The sequence below is a fragment of the Gadus morhua genome, chromosome 4 (genome assembly GCF_902167405.1).
Source record: "Gadus morhua chromosome 4, gadMor3.0, whole genome shotgun sequence".
Classification (NCBI taxonomy): domain Eukaryota; kingdom Metazoa; phylum Chordata; class Actinopteri; order Gadiformes; family Gadidae; genus Gadus; species Gadus morhua.
The window spans coordinates 16,856,035-16,883,188 of record NC_044051.1 but is presented as its reverse complement, the minus strand read 5'-3'; the positions used below and the strand labels follow the sequence as shown (position 1 = coordinate 16,883,188).

General features: G+C 44.2%; 1 protein-coding gene across 2 annotated transcripts; it reads right to left on the bottom strand.

Annotated features, from left to right (window-relative positions):
* Positions 1 to 72: 72 nt before the first annotated feature.
* ulk1b (unc-51 like autophagy activating kinase 1) lies at positions 73 to 26,529 on the bottom strand. Of its 2 annotated transcripts, XM_030353753.1 has the most exons (27): positions 25,907 to 26,529; positions 25,296 to 25,388; positions 24,574 to 24,615; positions 20,849 to 20,881; positions 18,986 to 19,022; positions 17,659 to 17,832; positions 16,930 to 17,003; positions 16,489 to 16,590; positions 15,522 to 15,580; positions 15,090 to 15,172; positions 14,627 to 14,677; positions 13,975 to 14,066; positions 13,290 to 13,452; positions 12,619 to 12,658; positions 12,178 to 12,264; positions 11,220 to 11,366; positions 9,606 to 9,766; positions 8,511 to 8,728; positions 8,172 to 8,338; positions 7,793 to 7,974; positions 7,289 to 7,402; positions 6,746 to 6,930; positions 6,204 to 6,403; positions 5,612 to 5,730; positions 5,049 to 5,206; positions 3,471 to 3,606; positions 73 to 2,943 (listed from the first exon to the last, which is right to left on the bottom strand). In XM_030353753.1, the coding sequence occupies exons 1-27, from the start codon at positions 25,994 to 25,996 to the stop codon at positions 2,888 to 2,890; spliced, it is 3,063 nt and encodes a 1,020-aa protein (XP_030209613.1). In that variant the 5' UTR covers positions 25,997 to 26,529; the 3' UTR covers positions 73 to 2,887. The 2 variants fall into 2 exon arrangements, with proteins under 2 accessions (XP_030209613.1, XP_030209614.1); XM_030353754.1 differs by lacking the exons at positions 24,574 to 24,615; positions 25,296 to 25,388; positions 25,907 to 26,529 and adding an exon at positions 21,621 to 23,974.
* Between the last annotated feature and the right edge of the window lie 625 nt (positions 26,530 to 27,154).

The following is a 27,154-nucleotide window of genomic DNA, read 5'->3' as shown; positions in this document are numbered from 1 at the left end:
AAGGCGATTAGACCAAATGTCAAAACTCATCTAAAGTGTTTGAAGGAAAACAGAAATAAAATAGTCAAGAAGTCCAGTTGCTTAACAATTTATTAATGTTGGACATTTCAAACAGTAATGGTACATCAGAGCCATTAAGATAGTGTCTTCATTTAAATGCCCTGCAGGCGTGGACCGTATGGGGTATTTGCTCATGGCCAAAGCTTCTTTGGAAGTTTTATGGTAATATTAACTCCATGCTTCCCGTGTCATATTTACAATAAGAACAATAACTTAATATACAATATTTACACATGGTACCGAAAAAGTAAGATGTGTTATGATCTTGAGCAAAGAAACACACAAAATAATCGAAATGAAATTAGATATATATATATATATATATATATATATATATATATATATATATATATATATATATATATATATATATATATATATATATATATATATATAGATCTATACACATATACAGAGTATAAGCATCTTCCTACCACTATTAAATGAGAGTATGACTTCACAGAGACAGTAGGAAAATAAGAACGTAGAAATAAGACATAGTCACGAGTCAGGGACATTATAACATCTTAAACTCTGGTCCCAAAAAGTATAATCTCCAAATTTGATTCTGCCTATCCTGTCAATCTGTGTTAATATGGTTTGATGTACATTGAATTCCTACACAATAAGAACGACCACAACAATATGATAACTATCATGATTGAGACATGACAGTGGTGATTGTAAGTAATCCTGGAAACAAAGTGTCACATGCTTCAGCTTAAAAAGGTCGGAGGTCATTTACAACCTGCTACGTACCCACAATGCACTTCAACGAGATGTGGGTCAATTCAAAAGGAATGTTTTTATATTAAAAAAAGAAAAAGTAATATATAAACACACTACAACTTGAATAAATTGTGTACGCAGGCGAAATTTGCGATTAGTCTTAATAAAAGAAATAGCAAGTACACGTGCATAAATAAAACACTTAAACCGACACATTCTCTTCACACACACACACACACACACACACACACACACACACACACACACACACACACACACACACACACACACACACACACACAGGGTTTAATGTTTTATGCGGGTTACACTTGGAGAAAAATAGACTATGTGAGGCTATGACACTGGGTTAGGGTTAGTCCTATTCCCCCCCCCCAGGATGTATAAAAGAACAGTGCCCCTTACGCAAACAGCATCATCAAAATGGGACTAATGTTTATACAGCACTTCTTTAGATCTGTGTACACCACACTATCCATCAACACCTCCCACAACAATGGCATCATGCATACCGCTCACGTCAAGTCTTTCTGAAGTAAACCAGGAATTGACCCATACCGCTGGTGCCACATTCATAACAACACCTGGGATGTTGGAGAACATCGTTGGTCAAATTCTACATAAAACACAAAAGGGGTTTCCACACTTAAAATCCAATGCAGACCATCTTTGGGCTACCCAATAAAAAACACCTTTTTCAAAATCTTTCAGTGTTCAACATTTTTGCTTTTCAAATTGTATTCATCAACTTCTAAAACCGCTTTCGAAAGGTTGAAAAGCTTAACACTCACACACACACACCAACCTTAACCAGGGGCTCTACCTACAAACGCTATTATTGAGAAGCAACCAAATGAAATTCCACAAAATGCAGCCCATACAGATAGCGATCTACAAAACAAGCTAAAACTGTTCAGCAAATACCACCAAACCTCTGTCCACACACTGCTTCAGTACAGTTCAACACTGCAGCTCACTCAGGCCCTCAGGCCTTTACCATAAACTCCTTTTGGTTGTGGTCTCCACTGAACGAACCTTGACATTCAATAACTGATTATACTCGCTATCACCCCCCACCCCCCCCCAATAAAAACCAGATCACAACAGGCAAGAGAAATGCAATTCAACTCAACTCATCCAAAATCAACTTAAGGTACTAGAGACGTTGCTCATGCTGCAACACGTCCATGAATCCCTGTTAAAGTCACGGTGATTGCCTGCATGACCAACACAGTTCAGTGTGTTCCTGCACAGTGATCCATTCCTTGTTCCAGGTTCTGTCTGTTGCAGGCAGCGTATCCAGCTTTCATCTATAGAGAGAGCCTGTACAACGGCTTTTCACTGATACACTATTGAGTCCAGTCCTCGGAAGAAAGTTGAACGTAGTCTTTGATATGGCAAACATAGCGAGCCATAAATACAGTGATCGATAATTACAGCGATCCATAAAGTGACAAAAGGACAGGAATAGTTCCTGGAATGTGAAAACTCACAAAACTCCTGGTACATAACTTAAATCTTAAAATAAAAACACACACTAAAGCTCACAGTTACATTGCCACTATTCTCGACAAGGGACTTTTAAATACAGCATTTTCTGCATGTAGTGAAAGTGAGTCCTTAGTACATCTATTTTTGCCGGATAAGCATATGGCCCTACTTGGCTAGGTGTGATTAGCTGTGGCTATATGAACCCACGTGGTCGTTAGGCCAGCTCCATAAGGAATAACCGAGCTCGGGTGAGATAAGGCTAAACTCCTCCACACCGTGGTCTGCTCCGTCCTCCATCAAGAAATCGGACGCTCCTCCTTCATAACAACACCGACACTTAATAAGTCCCAGCGCTGTGAAGTGATGTCCGGGGATGAGACACATCAGCATCTTGACACATGTGGGGGCGTTGCGAAGCCTCAGCGGGTGGACGAGCTCAAAACAGCATGTCACTTGGTGGGAGCTATTTGTGGACCGGGATGTCAATCAGCAGGGTTGAAAGGGCGAGGGGGGCGGGGCTAAGGGTAAGGTGATTGACACCCTAACGATGCAGTATATCCAGGCTCTAGCGGGGGTGTCTCGCTCTATTTCAAGCGCAGAGCCCCGACTGCAGAGCTGTGAGACGCCTCTCGATGCACTCTTTACCTGTTGAGGGGGAGATAGAGATAGAGATAGTTAGAGTTAGTGGGATGATTAAATGAATACAAATATATAATATCTCTTTCAATATCAGAAGAATCAGAAGCAGAATTATGTTATGCAGATTTTGCAGATTTGATTATGTACCGAAGCAAGAGATGTGCACTTTAGTCCGTTGAGGTTTTCATATGTTTAGATCTAACATAAAAGTCCTGTGGGTCCAAAAGTGCATTTAACTGCACCGCTGTACATCTATTAAAAGGTCCTATATTATACCACCAGGTGTGAGTGTGATTACCGAACGTGATCTGGATTATGTTCTGTATGTGCATGTTTTTCTGGGTTGGTGTAAAGTAAACATCTGACGTTTGGTGCAGACATCTGACATTTGCCCATGCATAGAAATGGTCAAAAACCTTTGACACAGTATTGGCCTGTAAACAGGATCTAACACTCTAATGCACTTCGTATTAGAAGTGCATTAGAAGCGGGTTCCCTATGCATGCAAACCACAGATTGCTTGAGAACCGTACATTTGCTAACACTGAGGATGTCGTCCTGTTCAGTGAGCAGCAGCGTCAGGCCCTCCATCAGCAGCAGGGCCTTGTGGTAGCGCATGGCCGAAGATGCCCCCTGCTGGAACATCTCGTCGAGTGCAGCCGCCTTCACCTATGGAAGGGAAGGACAGGATATTATCAGGGGGTTTCACACCGCATTCAAAGCATGGACCTATTAAAGAAAGGTAAAAAATGGCGCCCATTTTTGTACAACTGCTCAATGGCGCAGGGCAACATCAAGGAGAGATTTGCTTCCGCATTATGGGAGCCAGCCACGCCCTAGTGCATGACGTGCTGGATGCAGAAATATTCTCGTTGTCTAGCATTGTTAGCATTGTAGCATCATAAGCGAGAGGTCTGTCTGCACATCCCTCAGCGACCCTAAGTGATAAAAAGTCAACACAGTGCCTAAAAACCATCAACGTCCTTCATGTTAAGTAAAAGGAAAAACCTCGAACACGAGAAGTTAACTGAGCTCTCGGATGCCGGGCCCAAACGACATTTGTTTCACTACGACTCCTTTCAGCTAGCCACCCCCACTTCTCCTGCAAAAAATAAATATAAATAAATATAAATAAAACGGCTAATAAAAAGGTGGCGCTTTGAAAAGAGAAAACGTACATTTGGATAGTACATGGTATAAAGATAATTATGAGCCTTTGATTGATATCCAGACATTTTTTGTGGAGACAAATTCCTGTCCCCAACTTCTGTTGGAGTGAACTGAGATATCCATTTCTGGGCCCCTTGAATCGAGGGAGCCGTCCATAGCCCGCTTAAACAGCTGCAATACCAGGCTTGGCACTGGTGGATTGTGGAAGTATGCACTGCTCCTGGGGGCCTGATTCAAAGTGATTCAAAGGTCAGGGTTGATTCAGTCGGTACTAAAAACACAGCTGTGATCGCTGCCAAGAAACATCTGGGACGCATGTCATCATCTGGCGTCACTACATAAATAACACGTTGAGATGTGGTCCTTGATGATGAATGAGAAGACATTGTAGGTGTGCTCTGAATGCATATCTTTCTCTGAGGGCATGCCAGAGTTTTTTTCACCAGGATCATTCATGAGCCACTCAACAGGGAGGGGTAAGCCCTGTTTTCAGAAGAGGCAAAACATAAATCCAGCCCAACAGAATGAATGTGCAGAGTCTCAAGGCCTCTCGAGTGGATGGAAAACTCTTTACGTTCTTTAAGCGATTTATTTTAATACAGGCAAGCTGCAAACTACAGACGTCCTGATAAAAAAAAAAATGCAAAAACATGCACCTGCACGAACACACATGGTTATTCCGAAGGATGTGGTTTATCTATATACTTCAACACTATAACCCTACTACCCACACCTTTAGGCCAGAGCTGCACTTTTTCTAATGAATGAAAAAAATAATAAAAAAATAATAATTTCCATCCGCTGCGTGTGACGTTGGCTGACTGCGCCTGGGGGTGGCTGACTGCACCGGGGGGTGGCTGACTGTGCCTGGGGGTGGCTGACTGCGCATGGGGGTGGCTGACTGTGCCTGGGGGTGGCTTGTGGTGGGTAGTGGTACCCACCATGTGCACCGTGTGGCTGAACAGCAGCCTCTCGGCCCGGATGCAGGAGACGTGGTCCATGAGGAGATGCTTCCTGGAGAAGAAGTGCTCCAGGCGGCCGCTCAGCCCTCGGCACGACCCCACGCTGCTCTTGTAGAGCTCGTTCAGATGCCGCACCACTATACACACATGCACACACACACACACACACACACACACACACACACACACACACACACACACACACACACACACACACACACACACACACACACACACACACACACACACACACACACACACAATTATACTTTTTTTCGTTTCACTCAAGCCATACGGTTCTGGGTTTGAACCCCAATGCGTGAACCTAACTCCTGGGTTCTTGGTTTAAACCCAACCCCTAACCAAATCAATAGTAGTAAACGGTAACATATGACGAACAACAGAACCATTACTCACAAAGTGAGTGGAGAGGAGAGTAGTGACCCTGAAACAACTCAACGACTCTACCCCTCCTAGCGGTGTCTTACAGGGACCACGAGGCGGCCCCGGTGAGGGACGGGGGGTCAGTAGCAGGGTCCTACCTTGCTTGACGGTGGTGGAGGGGTACAGCTTGCCCTGCTTCACCTGCTCCATAGCCATGTGCAGGGCGCTGGACAGGAGCTCTGCAGCCTTCAGGTACAGGACAAGCTGCTCTGCATAACTAGAGACACACACACAATAAAAAATGATGGAAAGAACAAAATAAAAAAAGAATTGTTGACATGGGGACCAGATTAGAGATTTTCCTCCATCCTCCCTTGCCTGGGATGCCTGGCTGCTGCCTACGCACTAGCCATCACCACATACAGCCCTTTGGAGGGCTTAGAGTTAGAGGAGTGTCTTGAAATGCAGGCCTGCGAAGGCTTTTGACACTAGCTGTAGCTCATATATCAATATATTGCTACGTTTATTCCCTTCTTTCTCTGCCATAGTGACCCTAGTGTCTCTGTGGGTTGAACAATACTTTATTTATCACAGAAAAATGTCTGAGTTCTTCTGAAGTTAACAGAACAAGACGGTACTTTCTCTGTCCCAGACTGGGCGTCTGTGGGCCCGTGTCTTAACGCAGGGCCAATCGGCTACAACTGGGAAGTTTCGCTACACACAGCGCTGAACCACCGCGGAAGGACTTACCTCCACTCTCTGCTGAAGGAGCTGATCTGATCGGCCACCAGGCTCTGCTGTTGGAGGATGGAGTTGCCCCGGTCCAGGGCCCCTCCGGACCCCCGGTCCCCGTCCGCCTCACTGGACCCCCGGGCCCCCGCCACCTCCAGCAGACAGCGGCAGAAGTCCAGCGTGAAGCGCAGGCTCTGCAGGGTGTCAGTGTGCTCCTGCTGCACTCAGAGAGAGAGAGAGAGAGAGAGAGAGAGAGAGAGAGAGAGAGAGAGAGAGAGAGAGAGAGAGAGAGAGAGAGAGAGAGAGAGAGAGAGAGAGAGAGAGAGAGAGAGAGAGAGAGAGAGAGAGAGAGAGAGAGAGAGAGAGAGAGAGAGAGAGAGAGAGAGAGAGAGAGGGAGCGAGGATATGTGTAAGATATAGAAATAACAAGCTGGGGAGAAAAGATAATGTGCTCTCTTGTGTGGGATAACACGAGAGAGACTGTTGCGATGCTGAACAAACTAGACTCCATAGAGTCCATAGAGACTAGAATACGTCATAAGACACCTAGGACCCCTCACCTCCATCAGGGTCTCCTCCGGGAGCTCAGGGGCCTCGAAGGACACGGGCCCGCCCATATTGGCGGCGATGGGGTCGGCCGGGCCGTAGCGTGGGCAGGAGGACCCCTGCAGGCCGTCCACGCAGGTGCCGGCGTGGGCGTAGAGGCGAGAGAAGGAGCCCGCCGGACTGACGGAGCTGGGGGAGCCTGCGGCACAACGAGGGTTTATCAACTTTATACCTATTTACATTGAATATCTCTGAACATCTCATTACAATATCACTTATTTTCCCAGAGGGAGAAATCTCCGGCCACCTATGTTTACAGCAGCTCCTGTCGGCTCTGTAATGTTCAGTCATCTTATTCTGTGTGTATTGATCATGGTTATTCAGTATTAAGTGAGACAGAACAGGAGCCACACACTCACCTGGACACTGGCGTTGGTATGGTGAAAACCTTTTATGTTATTAGGATGAACCCTGGCTGCAGGGCATCACACTCACGCACATGTGCACACAAGGAGACACACACACACACACACACACACACACACACACACACACACCTGAGTACTTCCTGTGTCTGAGGGTCTGTGGGGGGGTGCTGCTGCTGGGCGGGGAGCCCACAGTGAAGACCACCTGAGCCGGGCCTCCGGGGGCCCCTCCACAACCAGGAGGCGCTGCAGGCAGATGAGGAGGAAGGAGAACCAGAAGATAAGATAAGATAAGAAAAAGGCATGTTTACAGCAACAAAAAGACTGGCAAAAATAGAGTAAAGTTGAAAAAACGCAATTCAATAAAATACAAAAATATAACATGACAGACATTAACTGCAATAAAGCAATTATAATAATGAACTAACAAATGTGCATGAATAATGCACAGAAACTGCATTATTTCAAGTGGATGCGCCTTGGTATTTAAAGTGTCCATAGGATAAGTGATCTATCTTTCTGATCAACCCTTTAGTTTATTGACTCAATTACATCTGACATTGGTTACCTGTCCATAATAATACTAATATGAATGATAGTCCATATGTCATGTCTTAGGGAGAATGATGAGCAGACCTTTTATGTCTATTGCTCTGGCCGAGGTCACGGGCTCCGAGTTTCCTGGTTCGCCAGCGGCCACGCCTCCTTCTCCTCCTCCTCCTCCCCCTCCTCCCCCTCCCCCTCCTCCTCCCCCTGCTCCTCCTGCTCCAAACGCAGCCATCAGCAGCATTTCAGTGAGACGGCTAGCACTGCTGGACCTGAGGACCAGAAGGAACACAGCCAGGAGATCAGGAGCGAAGCGTCAACACACACACACACACACACACACACACACACACACACACACACACACACACACACACACACACACACACACACACACACACACACAAACACACGAGGCTACCCCGGGGACCCAGCTACGTCTCCTCCCCGGCTCCACCTGTCGCCTTACCGTCCGAAGCCTCGGGGGTCCTGGTATGGGGGCCGGGGGGCCGTGCGGTGGGCCGTCGCCGGGAGCTCCGGCGGGGCGGGGCCCAGAACCAGGCCCTGCTGGGTCAGGAAGGTCACCAGGTTGGGGGAGCCGGAGGGGGAGTTCAGGAACTCAAAGGGGGGGATGGTCTGGGGAAGGAGATTTGACAGATTAGATGGATACTTTAAGTACATTTAAGAGGTAGTTCTTCTTAACTTGCACTGAAGTACAAAAGTCAATGCGGTACTGGCACGCAAACACAAACACACACACGCACACACACACACACACACACAAAAAAACAACCACAACCTAACTCACCCTGGAGGGGGAGCCGAGGATGGTGGGGAGGGGGCTGATCCGGGGGGAGGGGTGCAGGGGTTGGGGGGTCATCACAGGGTCAGAGTGCTGCTTCCTGACCTTCTGCCTAACGCCGCCACCGCCAGCACACTCCAGCAGACAGGGGGCGCTGTGGAGCCGCGTGCCCAGCCCGGACTCCTGCTGCTGGGGCGCTGGCTTTGGCTCAGTGGACTGGAAGGCTGGAGAGAGAGGAGATGGATGGTGAGAAGAATGAAGTCTGAATATCAAAGCCCACTTTAAAGTATTATATATATTCATTAATGCTTTTATTTTGGAAAATGCGCTTTTATTTTGAAAAACCCAAAAGATTGTAATAATTTTAAAAAAGAGTATAAAGATTGAACATGCAGTCCTACTCTACTACAGAGGGAAACTACTAATGGGAATGTAATTATTAAGTCAACAGATATGTTGAAAGTCCAACAAGCAATCAGAAACATATCAGAGGCCGTAGAACACATGCATGCTATATTTGAGTAGATCTTTAAAGCTGATTCCAATCAAGCAATCTAAGAATATATCCATCAACCACACAGTAAAAGCCAGCTCTTCCCGTCTCTCAACTGCCACATAAAAACACTGGTATCTTGAATGTTTTGGTCACAGCAGATGTTACCAGTCATCTGGTGGTTGAGAGCTTGGAGGAAGTGGGAACATCACTGCCTGTTGTTGTCGCTCGCACTGTGACTACCACACTTTCATATCAGCCCGTTGGTCGGCTGCACAAGAGGCACTGGGCCAGTCTTGAAGAGTGTTAGCAATATGCAAAACTACTGACATGCCTCCCGTCAACGGAGGCGTTGTATCAGTGGTGATGAATAGCCTGAAGCACTCTAGCAGAACTCTCTGCTCTCTTCTGAGTAAAATAAACGGCCGCTTGCAATGCACGGCTGACCGTTTAAGAAAAAAAAAAAAGTGCTGACGAGACCAAATTTAAATACTGTGAATAACTGATATCGGGAAATTCCAAATGCATTTTTACAATCAACACAGTCCGACTCAGGGGAGCCTCTAGCTGCCAGAGCGTGTCTTTGCAAAGCGAACGCGTCCGTTTACCGTGAGGGATGAGAGGGAGAGTCTTGGCCCCTCCGATGGACTGCCTACGGGGGGTGCTGCTGTTGGGGGGATGGGGTCCGTGGCTGGACGGAGATGGGGGTCCCATCCTGAAGAAGCCAAGCGACCCTCCACTGCCGCAGCGATGGACCGGGCTGGACAAGCTGGGAGGGGGATCATGTACACACATCAGCGCCCGCAGCACTCCTACTGCTCCATGCACTCCTTCTCAAGGTTCCTGCCTTGATAATGAAGTGAGGTTCTCCTCGCTCTTCTGAGGGCTATGGTTTGTGGGGGTGACGATGAAATGGGAAGCAAATAAAATGCTAATTAATTGCTCTAAAGCAGGGGTTGGTAAACTATGGCCAATGTGCCACAACAGGCATGCGGAGCAATTTCTAAACATCTAAATATTTTTGGAGTAATTGAGTAACTATAAACTGAAATAAAGTCATTTGAATACTGAAATAATGAGCTAGTCTCAAACAGCACATTTTGAAAGAAGAAATTTGAAGCCTTTGGGAGATGATGGTGGCTAGAGTTGAATACTCAATAAGGCAGTGGCCCAGTACGAGAAGCAAAGCAGTGGGTTTACAATCCTATGTACCGTCAAAAATCAAGATACAGAGGGCAGCTATGAAGTCGTGCAGTGCATTGCTAAACACAGGAAGCCATTCTCGGATGGAGAATAAATAAAGGGAGGATCTGCTCAGCAGTTCAGAGGTTATATTTGATGGATCAAAGACACGATCATCTCCAGGATTAAAGAAATGTACGCGACAACTCTAGAAAGGCGCATTACTGAAAAACACCAGCAAACTCTTGCATTGAAAGGTGCTTCAGTTTTTAAATGACGGTCCACCTCTAGTGGTGGTTGCCAGATACTGCGAGAATGCATCGATACGTGAGAAACGTTGAGTTTAAAGCCAACCACTAAAGGGGAGGATGTGGCAGAAATGATTTACTGATAATTTTGAGGTTAGAGTGTTTCAAATCAACAAGATATGCATACAATATATGTATCCTGTTACGGCGGCCGGAGCCGATTAGAAGATATTTTGGCATTGGCCCTGCAGACAGGGCGACGGGCAGCAGCCGTTATGTAATAAATTAATAAATGGCTATATCCAAATCATAACTGGCACAGGGGTCTCGTGTTGAATGTCACGTGACATCCAGAAGGTGGCTGACCCTGCTCTCAAGGGTTCAGGACAATATTTGAAATGATAAATAATAATAATCACCAAATAATATAAATAGCTCTCTTTAACCCCAACATGATCCCATGTTTCTTCACAGAGCTAATCGTCAAGAATAAACATCTCTGGGTCCCTTGGGTGGATGAGGTTCCATGCTTGAGGAAATCATAATTTGAAAAAAAAAGTCTGCAATTCATAAATAATGCATTTTTCTTTGACAAAAGTGAAGACTTCAAGCGAAGAGTTACGAGTATGTGCCTGTTTGCGCGTGTGTGGTTGCGTGTGTGGGTGCGTGTGTGAATGTGTTTGTGTGTGTGTGTGTGTGTGTGTGTGGGTGTGGGTGCTTGTTTGGGTGCGCGGGTGTGGGTGTGTGTGTGGGTGTGGGTGTGGATGTGTGTGTGGGTGCGTGCGTACAGACCGTGGGGAGATGTCCGTCCTGGGTGAACTGAGGTTCTCCTCCATGCGCTGGTAGTTGTGGACCTGAGTGGGAACGGGGATAGGCACTGACTGGCCGCGGTTTCCATGGTGACCACCGTAGTTACTCGGTGAGCACTCAATGGGCTTGCTAAAGAGAGGGAGATGAACAGAGAGGGTTTTTAGGAGAAAAAAACACAGTGTGTGTGTGGGTTGTGTGTTCGTAGCATATTGTCCGCGGTTTGGGGGAAAAAACACATATTGGTCAGGTTTAGATATGTTGCGTTAATTACACCAATTTATGCGTAAAATACTAATGCAGATAGTGCAAACGGCAGTTACAATCAAAAAACAGGGCAATTATCAGGGGTGCACATAACTTTTTTAGTGAGTTACTCGGGTGAGTACCAGGAGATGGTGTTTGGTACGCACCCCACACATAGCCCCAGACGTAACATCTGAACTTATGAAACTTACCCAGTTTCACAAAGGTGATTGTTTTTTGCTCCACTTTTCTTTTATGAAACTGTAGCAGCTTGACCACGGAGCGTTTCAATATCTCACTAAAGGAACGTTGCTATCAGCAGATTTTGGGCAGTTCTCCAGTGTGTGCGCGGTGCACGTGGTCTGGCAGCGTATCATACGTTTCGAGCCATGACCCATCTTTGCGCCACTTTTCAAAAAAAACAATTTTCTTCTGCTCCGGCTCCATTTGCCTTTTCTTTGCAGGTGGTGAACGCCAAAGTAGCGGCTCAATGTATTTTGTTTTATCAATTTCTTTCGATCTCCCGTTAGTGACAAAAGTGTTGTAGTGACACAAGTGACGTTACGCATCCGTGATTATAGGTGCACATGTGTACTTGCGTACCAGTTATGTGCACCCCTGGCAATTATACACATTTCCAACTTGTAATGGAGATTTGTGCACGTGTGTGTGCGTGTGCGTGTGTGTTTATGCTTACCTGACTGGGTTGGGGGATGTGCTGTAGGAGGGAGAGTGTGGGGGGGTCCTGGCCTGGACACACAGTCCAGCCGAGGCCAGCATAGAGCTGACAGAGAGAGGAGAGGAGTAGAGTAAATAGATGAAGACTTTACAAAAATCGTTTAGTTTTTAAAAACTCAATCTTGACCTTATTATCAGGATGTACGGTATATTAAGGAAGCGGGGAGTAGGAATATTAAGTAAAGTATGCAAGTGCCCCCTGTCAAGCTCAACTGGAAGAGGAGCAGACCATTCACACTGCCAGGGTTTGGGGATTAACTCCCAGAGCACCAAGCATCCATACTAAGATGCATATGTAAGCAATTCACACCAATCATTAACGCAATGACATTTACTTTATGAACCCTTTGCGGCGGTAATAAAAGTGAAGAGAACCATCAGAATAACGGGCGATGCTTACCCACTGTTCATCAAGCTGTCCTGGAACGCTGCGGCCTCGCCTGGGGAGAAACAACGTCCGCAATAAACACAGTGGCCTGGAAGTATCGGGAGGTCATTATCGTTATTGACTCTGCGGATTATATTACCCCCAGTATCTACCTCAGCAAAAGCCTCTCTATATGCATGCTCCTTTAAAGGAGAAACATTGAAAGAGGCCGGCTAGAGTTTGATTTCCAGTTTAGAATAGAACTCATAAAAATAATAGAAAAGTGTTGGGCTCTATAAATAGCTTAGACACTGTGCTTCTTCAATGTAGGAATGCCAGAGGACCGGGCCTTCATTAACACTGATATTTATGGGATACCGAGGCACTTGTCAAAAGGTTCAAGTATACTTCTAACTATATTTCCCCAGATCCACTCACAAAAACAGCGCTACCTTAAGAGATCTGCCTGAATCACCTGCATCAACTATTGGTCGACAATGTCACATGATAGACCAAAGCCTTACTGGTTCGTCATCTCCCTCAACTGCTGTGGATCACCCTTAACCAAAAGGTAAGGATCTACAATGTGCTCAGACTTCTTTTCAGCAAGCACAGACAGGTTGACTGTTTATGGGAGGGAGGTCCCGATGCCAATGTTCGTAGGTAACTGTTTAGGGGACGGATGTTCCCAGTAAGGGTCTTACTGGGACACTGGGCTGGAACCATCACAAAGTCGTCCGTGTCGCACGAAGACGAGTTCTTGCTGCTGCCGGCGCCCCCGGAGGAGTCCTTGAGGAACCCCGCTGCATCCTGGGTAGGAGAGGCCAGAGTCTTGGGCCGCGGTGGCTGACCTTCAGCCAGGGACAGCTGAGGAGACGCCGTGAGACACACCACACAGATACCGCCACCGAATGGAAGAAAGACAATACGAGGCAAAGAAATCAATGGATTGGAACTATAGGGTTACAAAATAGAAGCCTATAGAGCGGCTGAGGAATTATGGCTGATAGCTGGATGTCCCTTCAATGACTTGCACAATAAACTGCGGTCTGTGCGCCGAATCCCGCACTATGCAAGTTTCCCGATCAGCATACGATAGTGGCTTGAGTCGTGGAGCTACAGCTATAGCTATATTATTAAAAGACAGGCTACGGTCAGAATTGGATTAGATTAAAACAATACACAGAGGAAGACTCCCAGCATGGATTGAGCTGTGTTGGGGAGCGTGTTCTTGAGGAACCTTCTAGTTCAGGAATGTTTTAAAGTAGTATACAGCTGCAGTGGTAAAGCGACATAGTTCAGGTTTAATGGCTGTCATGGCGGTGTAATTCAGGCTCAATGGATCTCCATCACAAACCAAACACCACCCGAGCGAACACAGGACCCTACCGGGGGAGAGGCCAGGTGGGAGGTGGAGGAGCTGCTGCAGGAGCTGGCCGATGCAGAACTGGAAAAACACGTCATGGTGACGACTGGAGTCGCTGCAATAAAGAACGGCAAAGACACGCTTAAACACGCACACACCGGTGCCTACTGCCACCTCTCTCAGACACAGTCTGTTCAACTACCTTCCCCTTTAATGAGGAGATTGAGCTGACGAATGAGGAGGATCTTTCAGTATCAATGGGAACCTTTTTAGAGGAAATTCCTGGAATGTTTCCCTGTCAGCAAACTCTAGTAGATTTTTAGTTTGAGATACAGCTATTGCTATGTCATTGCCATATGACAATTACTGTTGTCAAAATAAAATTATTTAAAGTGAAAAATTCCCTGAATGGATAGCTGCAATAAGAAATTACATAGTGCAGGATTAAGTAGTGGGGCACAATTCTCATTTAGTCAGTGTGCGGTGCATTCTGGACTTCAGTATGTATGTCTTTATGCTATCTATATACACCATCATGATGTTGTGAACTCTTGAAATAGAAAGTACTGTACAATAGTAAAATTAATGTGCCACATTTATTCCAAGTTTACCGAAATACTGTGTGTTAATATGGAAAAGACCAGAGACAAAGAATAAGAGTGAAGAAATACTCACTCTTTTTGGTAGAGGAGCTGCTCTCGAGGAACGGATGAGTAAAGAACTCATCTATATAGGGTTATGGGGACATAAGGAGAGGAATTCAAAGTCAACAGTGATTCTGAGCCCAATCCTACACAGTCACACTTACATAGCAGACGTGGAATTTATAACAGAAATGCATCGTTATGCAATGGTTACAGTAGACCAATAATTAATGAAAAGGAGCTATCGTGAGAGGTTTTTAGTGGGAGGTGAGACTCAGTTCACACACACACACACACACACACACACACACACACACACACACACACACACACACACACACACACACACACACACACACACACACACACACACACACTTCAAAAAAGATCCATTAGCCATGAGGGCCAGTTCGATCAAGAGTTAACCAGTGTTGAATGTCATGTTCCCTGCAGGTTGCTAAGCGATAGACGTGTAGATGTAACTGTGAGCGTACCGAAGTCCAGGCGGTCCTTGTGGTTCCGCTGAAGCAGAGCCAGCAGCAGAACCCTCAGATGACTGGAGGTTTCTCTGGGGATGCTGGGAAAAACACACACAAAAAGAGACACAAATGTCTGTTAGCTTAGTCTGTGTTGGCAACCACACAAGACCCATGATGTTTTTTTTCTTCGGGCATGACATTATACTACATAATACATAATACATTTTTGTATTATGAATAATCATAATACAAAAATGTAACATTGTTGTTAACAAATGCGATGGACGAAGTGAAAAAGTTATATTGTACATTAATCTATCTCTCGGCCCCTTAACACAGGAGGTCCTCGTCGATGAACGGGTTATCGTCAGAACAGTCAAATTTGATTGTTAACAATACAATACAAAGCATGGTATCTTATTTCATGTACGTGGTAAATGACCGTACCTTGGGCTGAGATTCTTATTCTTTTCATAGAAGAGGCGTAGGTCCTGAGGGCTGCTGGCCTGTTGAACAGACACAACGTGGAGAACTAAGTTCACGCATGTTCACTAGTGTACATGCTAAATAATAAAACACAATCATAAAGCTGTGCTTAGGGCCACGTGGAGAGCAGTCCGCTGCACAAAGCTGAACATTTTAACCTGCAAATCAGACGCAGAGTTGAAAAAATTCCCCGCTCAAGGGAATCCAGTCTGACCGGTTCAGTTCAGACAATACCTCGAGAGGTGTGATTAACATCCAGTAACACGACAGAAGTGTGGCAGCACGATAGATAAACAGGCTTTGAAATTAAAATCGAACTCTTTGAAACCCAATCTCCGACATGAGCAGATACACCTCCGGTTGGATCCAACGTCATCGTGTTGCATTGCAATAGCAAAGCACTGCATCCAGTCAATCATACGAACAGCAATGGCTGCAATGTGAATAGACCTGCTAAGTGGAACATAGGTATTAAGAGTTTTAATCTCCCTTTGATGCTATTATTGTTTTAATACCACTGTGTAAGCAGAATTTCCAAGGCCTTCTCATTTTTGACAGGTTTGAGTCTGATTGGTCAATAACATTCAAAGGTTGTTTGGGACACCTCTGCCCTTTAACAGTGTCCAGATCAATGCGCTACAAACCTAACATCAACAACGACAGTCAAATACAACTATCGACCAGATAATTCCTTGACCGTGCAAAGACTATAAACTAAAAGCAGCTGATTAAGTTGTAAGAAGACGATTAACATTACAGATGAAAGTAACTTATATATAATCACTGTTGGTAACTAGTACAAGCGAAATAAACCACATGGGGAAAACAGGTTTCTTTGCGATGGTAGTCAACCTGGGATTACATGCCGTTCTGGGATTACATGCTGACAACAGACAGATTAGTGAGGTCTGATCCCCACGGGGTTTACCTGGAAGGGGGCCTTGCCAGTGAGGCACTGGAACACGATGGTGCCGATGCTCCAGAGGTCCGCTTTGGCATCGTAGTGCTGGGACATGATGACCTCAGGGGCCTGAGGTCAACACAACAGCAGGCCCAACCATTCAGAACGGCCCTCGTGTACCATGGGTTAGGTACAATGTGTGTTCAACCAACATTTGTGTTGTTGTGCAACCACCATTTTAACACATTCAATGGAAGCTCAATGTAACATTCTACCTCATGGAGTCGTGATGTTGTTTCTGTTTTAGTATTCTTTAAATAACGTCATTCAGCATAAAGCTGTTGTGCCTAAGAACTCATCATTGCGTTCTTAAGCACAGTAATTACTGGATGGTGTTTTGAGTATGGCTGATGGTCACCCAGTTACTCAACGTATATGCGGGCGCGGTTTGGCCAGAGGAAGGCTCACCATGTACATGGGAGATCCACAGAGGGTGGCAGCCATCATGTTGGTCTGGAGGTACCTGGCGAAGCCAAAGTCAGCTGGAACAAAACCAGGAGAGGATGGAAGAGGTAGGAGGGAGGAAAGATGAATGCAAAGATGAAACAGCTTACCCTCACTATATTCTAAGGCCATTTGTATTGCCTTCGCAGTTCCCATGCCAGCTGCTGGTAAGCTAGCCAAATACTTAAATTGCATGTTAACGTCGTCTTTTGTTATTCTTCTTAAAATGAAAGACACATCCGTTCTGATTCAATTGGTCACATCTTAATGTTCAGTCGTCCTCTGGCATTTCTTTGTATTCTTCTTTCATAACAAGTAGTTTTGTGGCTCTGTACACCCGGAAACAGCCTACCAACTGGGTACTGTACGGGGTACAGAGAAGGAAAACTGGAATATCCTTGAGAATCTTCCAGCATGAATCAGAGGGTTGAATTCCATTGAAAGCGTTGTGAACACAGGCATGGAAAATAATTACAATACACAAGTATGATCCTGATCAGGTCTGTGTAAGAATGAGAGCCTCATTCTTACAACTATTATGATGGTGTACATTTGTTGGCATAGTATGTGTGTGTGTGTGTGTGTGTGTGTGTGTATATTTCAGTGTATTCACTTAAAGGTGAAAAGGTATGAACAGAACAGTGATGATTATGAGGCTTTGCCCCTGCTCAATTGTGTCCCTCCCCCCCGTACCGATCTTGATGCAGGTGTTGTTGGAGTGGGATTTGCGCCCCGGCGGGTAGGAAAGCAGGATGTTCTGGGGCTTCAGGTCCCGGTGGATGATGCCCTTGCCGTGCAGGACCTGCATAGCCCCTGCGATCTGCTGCAGGAACACGCGGATGGTGTCCTCACTAAGGGTGCCTTTAGCTGCAACACCGGGAAAAGTACAGGCCAGTATGTTATAGGTGCCAGGAAAAAGAGTAACATTCAGCACTACATTTTGTCCGCACTTCTCGTATATTTTTTGAATACGTAGGCAGATTAAAAAGGTGCATTTAGAAGTGTATCATTTTACAATCTAGATCTGTTTTTTTTTGTAAATGATAAAGGGATAATAGAGATATTTCCAGTCAAGTCTTGCCCTGACTCATGCCCTGCCCTTGAGAGCAAAATTCATTGTGAAAATATATCAAACGGTGTAGGCATGTGTTATGAAAAGTGGTTTGATTTAGGCCGAAACTGATTCTTGGCTCAGGGGAAACCCACTTAATCATGTAGTTGTTTCTCATTTACTCCTACTAGCGCTTACAATCAAAGTCTTAGTCAAAGAGAGAATGTGGTATTGGACCCACTGTGCTCTCCATTCTCACACCAAAATAACCCACATATCTCGACGCCTTAAGATAAGAATCTAAGAAACCGTCACAGAGTAAGTGTAAGAGTAAGACAAATTAAGTGACTCACATTTACGTTTTAGTCTCTGAACATCATCTTTTGTTTCATTAATAAAATGTATGAATATTCACTTTCATTTTGGTGTGTGTTTCTTTATTTCTTATTCACCCGTGATGATGTTTGATCATTGTTTATGCGTTGAATAAATCTCTCATAAGCCCATTGGGATGGAGCATAATTAATGATGTAAGACACTATAATAAACGTAGGATCAAATCATGAACACAAACACGCCACTAAACAACAAAATGAAAACAGTGCAGACAACAACCTCTGGCGTTCTATCTCAAAAATTTTATTTACACACAATTTAATACAAAAAATTATAATGTGAGGTGTGTGTGTGTGTATATATATATATATATATATATATATATATATATATATATATATATATATATATACATACATACATATATACACACACACACATATATATATATATATATATATATATATATATATATATATATATATATATATATATATATATATATATATATATATATACACCCCTAACATTATAATTTTTTTTCAAGGAAGACATGACTCATTTCATATCATTTATATTTTCCAACATGGATAGGTCTAAGTCTCTTGTCCCACAGTAAATGTTTCCACTCACAGTGTAAATAGTCTGCCAGGTCCCCGCCGTTGCAGTACTAGATGTATAGAGAAAGAAATAGTAAAAATACACAAACTTTACAGGAAATGTGTGAAAAGCAATAAATTGGTCGGGTCAGAAGAGAGAAAAACGTAACTAAAAAGTTACACTTGTGACTCTGGTCAATGTTGCCCTGAGAGGCTCAGTTCACAGAGGCGTCATCCTAGGACAGTGGTTCTCAACCTTTTTTGAGCAAACGCCCCCCTGACCTTACCCTGATCCTCTGGCGCCCCCCCCCCCAATAAAAAAATAAACAAACTACCCCACTCACACTCGTGAACACTCGTAAACTTCCACACACACACACAGAGAGAGAGAGAGAGAGAGAGAGAGAGAGAGAGAGAGAGAGAGAGAGAGAGAGAGAGAGAGAGAGAGAGAGAGAGAGAGAGAGAGAGAGAGAGAGAGAGAGAGAGAGAGAGAGAGAGAGAGAGAGAGAGAGAGAGAGAGAGAGAGAGAGAGAGAGAGAGAGAGAGAGAGAGAGAGAGAGAGAGAGAAGCGTTGAGGAAGAAGGGGCTGGATTGAACATTCATTCACCGTGACCGCAGTGTGGGAACTCCCGCGACTCCCGGCCGCCACGTCTCCCGTCGTGCCGCGGCACCCTGCGGCCCGGGCACCATGACCTTTGGCACTGCGACCACTCCCACGGCAATGCCCCGTGAACGAATTAATGTATGGCCCGGGAACCAAGGGCACCGCGGCCCGGGCAACGCGGACTCCACGAAAAAAGATTGCACGCAGAGGCCTAATAAGGCCTATATATTTTGTATTTCAAATGAAACAGCCTTTTTGTGGAAACTACGCTCAGAACAGCTGGAACTGAACAAGAGGAAGAAGGAAAACGGGCTATGAAACAAAATTTGATATTTTTTCCTTGCTATCGGCCATGTTTGATTGTGTTGTGTTGGTTATTGACCTGTTAACCCGCGAACTTGGGTTATGTTTATCAGCGTTACTATAGAGATCATGACGATACCGCGCTGTATTGTCAATGTTCCACTGCGCATAGACAGTAAAAAGTAGCTGAGACGGTAGAGGGGTTAGAAACCAATAAATGAAAATAGGCTATTTATTTCAGGTGGCCTATTCTTTCATAAAAAAAAAAAAAAATCCCCCCCAAAATTGGAATCACGTTCCCAGCGCCCCCCTAGGTTGTGCGAACGCCCCCATGGGGGCGGTACCGCCCCCGTTGATAAACCATGTCCTAGGACAAACACAGCTCTCGCTCAGAACACTAATTAAGGTTATGCTTCTTTGATGTACCAGGGCATGGCTAGTAGACTTATCTTCACTAGTTTATTATGCTAGCAGTGCCCTGGTACATCACAGAAGCAGACCCATAATTAGTGTTATGCGTTTGTCCTACGACATCTGTGTTTGTCCTACGATGACCTCTCTTTGAGGGTCTATTCCCAGCCTGAATGTGTATGTGATCTAGTGAAAGGACAACGGTGTTTTCTGACATCACAGGCTGCGGTCACATCTCTTAGTATGAAAGGGCTCTTCTGAGGGATGCTAAGTATGTACTACCAGTGATTGTTTAATCATTTATCCAAATAATTGATTAATCATGAATATATGTATTTGAGATAGTTTGGTTTTTTATAATATAGTGATTTATAAGTTGAAGTGGAAAACGCAAAGATTTCTGTTATGTTCTCTTTTGCGACACCTTTGGCAATAAGTGGTAAGTGGGCCAATAGATCGTCACCATAACCCAGTTAGTAACAACCATAATGTCTTTAATCAGTGTGTTATCATTGTGTTGCCTCATTAGGCAGTGGATAGTGACTTAACCGCGCTCCAAAACCAATACACAAAACGTACCTCCATCACCAGGTACACTGAGCTGGCCGTTTCCTGCATGGAAGGTAAGAGAGAGCAGAAGAATACGTTACTTTGTGATCTTGTTCATGTGTGTAACGCGTACGTATGTGTCAGCTCGTTATCCTTGTGCAAAGGTTCAACTCTCACGATAGGGGAGCCAGACTTGGCAGGATGTAAGCAGTGTTTGTTTGGAGGTTTGCCTGAGTCAACACAGGACCATTATGTATAAACTCCACCAATCCAGATGTCATGTCAGCTGAAGGAAAGCCACCGTGAAAGGGGATTAGATGAATAGGGACATTACTTTAGCTGACACTCTAAGGGCATTCAGGTTACACCGTGTAAACCAAACCTGTCTACTTATTCAGGACGTCAGCAACGCTGACACAAACCAAGTCATTCAGAAAATCTAATCAATGATATGACAAAAGATGACCGGAAACACATTAAGAAAAACAGACCAACGTCCCATTTTCTACTCATTCTCACTATGATCGATCTCGTCCAGTGACCATGAGACAGAGTTTGCACACATTATCAACAGCTCTCTCTCATTACGGTCATCTTCAAATAAATTCAATTTAATCTTGAAATTCTAAAGTTTTCAAAAGAATGATGTTGGTTTTAATGGAAGATGATGGAAACATAGCTTCTCCAACTAAAACCAAAAGAGGGAACATGGATGGAATAAAAGATGGAGCTTTCAGACCTCGCTAGCAAGGCTTCCAGTCGCCCTCCATGCTGTTGTAGCATGAACAAGTACCCTGTTCACCTGTTTGGAGACGTCTTTCCTCTCCTCACGTTAACCCTTCAGCGTTAGTCAACACGGCGCACGCCACCCCAGAATCTCCTCTTATCACCCAGCAACAGGCCACGCTAGACTGCCCCCGTCTCCTCAGTCGGCCAATGACAGAGCTTGATTCTGTGGACATAATCCGGCTGACTCAGCACTTTCAGACTTTTTTTTCACCTTTTTTTTTTTTTTTGGATGGGTAAAGCAAACCAACAACAAGCCAAGTTCTATCTCTGGGGAGAGTCGTTAGCTTTGGATTCGCTGTGGTTTTCCGTCCGACATTAATGCAGCACCTCAGTGGGAAAAAAATAGAAGGGAGCAGAACGTTGTGAAACGGTTTCAGCCTCTTTAGGTGACCGTGGGGATGAATAAAATATCTTAGGTGAACCGTTAACCCTTTGACACTGTATTTATTAAATCCTTCCCTTAATTAAATGATGCCTGCGAGTCTTTAAGTCCTTGCTATCGACTGCCTTCAGTTCTCCTGCTACAATCTGATAAAAGTTTTCTACACACATATTCTCCACCAGAGTGGGAATTGAACAGGAAATGGGTTCCTCTGTAGTCGTGACAGCAATGCATTTTCCCTGCGTCTGAGACGTTTGCCCCGAAGTTCAAGTCGTGAAGCCGTCGCTGGCTAACCCACAAACTGTCCACACAGCCGCTGTGCGATACCCTGCCTGTAATCTTAGAGCCCAGAGAGAAATTGTTTGGATGCTGAGAGAGTCTCTCCCCTACCACCGGATCCAGAGTACGAGGCTGAGAACATACAGCCAACCCTGGTCCTGCAAGGGCCAACATATCTAAGGTTCCCATTTACTGTAACGACAAGCAGTCTCCAGGCATGGATGGGGCCGCTCCTACACTAGGGTTACACCCTCCACAACCAAGTGGTTGATCTGCACTCATTATGATTTGATGTTATAATATACTTTAATACTATCTTGGATAGACAGGTCAGTAGGTTCTACGACGCATGCTATTGAATGACACTATTAACCAGCATGTTAACAGTCAGACAGTGCAACATTGATGCCACAATCAACTACATTGTATCCGAAAATGCTCAAGACTCTTTATTATATCAGAGAGGAGGGTGCAACGTCTTAGCGGCCAACATGTTTTATGCATTTAATGGGTGTGCAAAACCGAAAGTCAGGTCAGTGCAAGCGAGAAAGTTACGGTGTACAACTGAAATGTAACCACCGCTAACAGCAACCAACCAGGTGGTCTCTCCAATTTCCTCTCGATAGGTCACAGGCAAACAAACTACATCCTAGCAAGATATATTCAATCTATACAATTAAAACATAAATTTGGTTTTGTCAGCAGAACATATGCCACATTGTGTAGGATCAAATGATGACCAGAAGAAAAACAAAGGACAGCGGAGAGAGTGTTCTTTTATGGGAATCTTTCCTATTTTAAATAGAGTAGTACATATGGAACTCACTGCCTGGTTTACGTCTAAATACCCCCAACTCATTATAAGCAAGGAAGATAATTTATTCCCAAAAAACAAAAAATGCCATGAAAAGTATGGCATTTAAAGGACTCTCTCTCTCTGAAACAAGTTATTTAACCTTTATGAGCCGTTGTGAGTCATATATATTCTTGTTGCTAATTTGTGCATATTCTGGCAGACTACTATAAGTTTCCCTTCAGAGTGACTCCTTCACTTGCATTTTTTTTACTTTCATGTTCTGCTTTTTGGAATATTTTAAATGGCCAGACTTGCTTATAGCAGACCACACAATGCTTAACCAGGTGCTGAAATATCCGGCGGTTGGTTTATTAGTGTGACAAAGACAAAATAAACAGCCAAGTGTGTATTTGGAGTCTGGCTTGCCTTCTGCCGCTGAAACTCTCAGACAGGTGTGTTCACATGAACCACCTGAGGTTGCCCGGCAACGATCAGGAATATCACCTTGGAGGATGCAAATTCCACTCGGACCCAATACAGCACGAGGCAATGGGTCAGTAAGAGGTCAAGCTGGCCAGCAGCACAGTTGGTGTTAGCGAGGTGTTTTAATCCACACCCAATGCAGGCTCACACCTCTTGTGAGTTGGCCACAACAGGTCAGCAGGTAAAGAAATTCCTTACGACACAAAGCCGCTTTCTAGGGCCCTAAAACAGGAAAAGAGCTTAACAGGAACCTTTCCTCCTAATAGGGAACCAATAGTGGCACAGAGTTACATCTGAATACACTGACCTAGAGAAATATACAGCAGAATCTACCAATTATAGTGAGTGTATCAGGTCCAACTGAGGTTAGGTTAGAACTTTTGGATGTGTAGCATTAACAACAAATTAGCCACACACGTAAATGAAATACATTCTGAGGAACAGACATAAATATCAAATGCTGACTACACATATGATTTACATTGCATGTGTCAAATTAAAAACACTGAATACTACAGGTTCCAATCCAATATCTAGAACACTGTTCTAGATATGTACTATTAACTATCTGTGGCTATAATAACTATTACAGCTGGAGATCAGACCGAATGTAAGTAAATCAGGTGTAAATCAAAGGCCTAATTGTAGTTGTTTAAATCTAAACAATGTCCCTTTCTCTGCGAGTTTGTACTTGCAGGTGTACCTAGCTAGTTTACTTTGTCTGCATGACATGAGATATCAGATACATCCTCATAACAAGCAGGCATGTGACTGGACATAAATTGTCTACAGAGGGCCATGCAGTATCCCAGCTTATTAATACACAATGCAGATGGTAGGTTTGCAGTGTGTATCAAGTGTTATTTGGATTTCCCAAAACTTGTTCATGCAATTGAATGGGTAATTTTCCATGTTATATTTTAAAACAATAGATAAATATATGGTTTAAGCAGCACAACCTTTTTTAAGCCATCTAATTTCCTGCTGTCTACCGTTTCCTAAAAAGATTATCATAATGTCACTTACCTGAAAGTCCAGCAAAGCAACAATGTTCTCATGTTTCAGTTCCTGTTTGGAAAAAAAACTTAAATCATTGTGGATCCAGCACACCAGCGCATCCAGTATCTTATATTGTTAGTGTACCAAATTAGTCTGCACAATAAACTGAAAAGCTGAAAGCTCTGAGGAAAATTAGAACAGAATAATATACCAACAACATAAAATATTTTGTAAGTCAACAAGTAGAACTTTCTAAACAATTATTTAGATACAGGTTAACATAGCACTATTTTGGCAATGATATACAACACGTCTGGATATTTAGCTTTGCAGCTCTCTGAATTCATGAAGAGAATTTAATTCCCCCTCAGACTATCCAACCTTTATTTCATTAGTGATGGTAGCCGATCTGTCTTTTGGCACAAAGAAGGCTACATCGTGTTACCAGTCGGTATGCCTAATGCTCAAACAAGACTGTAAATAGTCTGTAACTGACTGTCGCTGCTTTTCATTCAAAAGCAAACATGTTTCAAGTGGTTGTAAATACTGGCATCACACAGATGTACTATTTCTATGCATATTTTTTTTCTGGACGCCCATTGAACACAGGAAAGTACACACGGACAACCTTGCACATTGTGTTACTACATGTGTTAGGCATTTAAAATAACAGTATTATTGTTCGCTGGGCAAGTTAACAATCACAACACTGTCATTATACAGTCAGCACGTACAGGAGTTTGACTTACCTTGAGTATTTTGATCTCTTTCCCCAATAGTGTTTGCGATTTGGAGAGATTCTTCTTATTTATGCACTTGACTGCCACCTCCCAGTCATGTTTCTATGGAAATACATTTGCAAAAGTACGGATTAACGAATGCAGTGCGTATAAACGACAGATACATCGGCTGTAAGATACATTAACACTTATGTGATTGCATGTAGGCCTAAATCATGCAACATGGTACATTTAACCTTTAACAAGAGCTATGAACAAACATACACAAGTACATATTATTAACCAACTTTGAAGGAGTAAAATGCTTAACGTTATTTTATATACCTATTATAAACGACAGTGCTGTCTAGAGTCAATATTGTTGATGGGAGAAGCGTGTGGCTGTTCACGTCGGCCTCTTAAGGTCGTACCACGAAAGTACACATATTTACTGGGTCTCATTACAGGATACAAATACAGAGGGAGCTCCGCACTCTCCTGTTAGATGTACAAATAGCTTTGCCCCTGATGGTTGACATGATATGTCTCCTAGTTTGGCCCCTGGGGGCTGACATGGTTATTGAGCCTTGTCCACTGTAATTAATTAACAAATCAATAAAAACAACAAAGTAGCGACTCACCTCTCGGTGCCTGCCTTTGAACACGACTGCGAATGCGCCATGTCCGATTAGGTCCTTACGGCTGAACTCGAACTTCCCCACGGTCTCCATGACGGACACCCTGGAGGTCTACTCGGGACGGGCAGATGGCAGCGGGCCTGGTGCTCCCGTCTCCTCCTTCAAGCAGGACCAGCAGGAAAGTGGCACCCTTCCTCCGCTTGCCATGGGCAGCCGTCCAGACAACAAACCACAGTCTTCTCTCATGTTCGTGTGCAATGACACAGGCGTGACCCCACTTAACACAGTGCTACAGTGATCCCCATCGTCGATCCAATGAAACAACACGAAGCGAAAGATGGAGAGATGAAGGAAAATAATAATACGCTAGGTGGTTGGAGAGTTCAGCTGGCGTTGACGCGCCACCTTAAAACCAGCTCGTCGTTTGTTTGTATACATGGGAGTCGCTTTTCTGTCGCGATAGGCACTCGATTCTGCTGTTACATTCCGAGTTGTGCTATAGAAGCAGCAATAAATTATATTAAAACACGCTCTGATGATAGAAATAAAACATCAGCTTGGAGGGAAGTAGGCGCACGGAGAGGTTCAACAAAGACCCTACATCAGCGCGCATGCGCAAAGCTCAGTGTATTCTGACGTAGGAAAGAAAAATGCTACGCCGACACTAAACGAAACAAGGTTATTTATGCACTGTTATATTATAACATACACAGATACACCAGTACAATTATACGAAACAGCCAAGCCCTTATCCTTCTTATTGCTAACAATTTAGAATCAAAGAATAGTCAATTAAGAATAGTCAGAGACCAATGTGCAGTACAATATGAAAAACATCTGATCTTTACAGCCTAGGTTCTGAATTGAAGCTAGAAAATTACCCTGTATGATAACAAATACTGTGAGCGATCCTGACATAGTTACAATAATTCAAAATAAAACAATGCCTCTAAGAGGACACAGGGCAATAAAAGAGAAGGATATTCTCTAATAAAATATTGATATCGTTTTTTATTGGACTTGTCATTCTAACTCTCGCGGACCAAGGAATTATAATTCCCCCAAATTTGAACATGAGATCAAGTGGAAAGCAGCCAGACGGAAGCAGATGATTGTACGAGATCACAGGAGAGCCCAGCAATCAAAGGGAGGCTTCAGGAAACACACTCCTGCCGGTGTGAGTACCAGATGTGTTCGGCTGCCAGATCGGCTCGGGGACCTGCGGACTTCGGTGAGGGTTTCATTCCATCT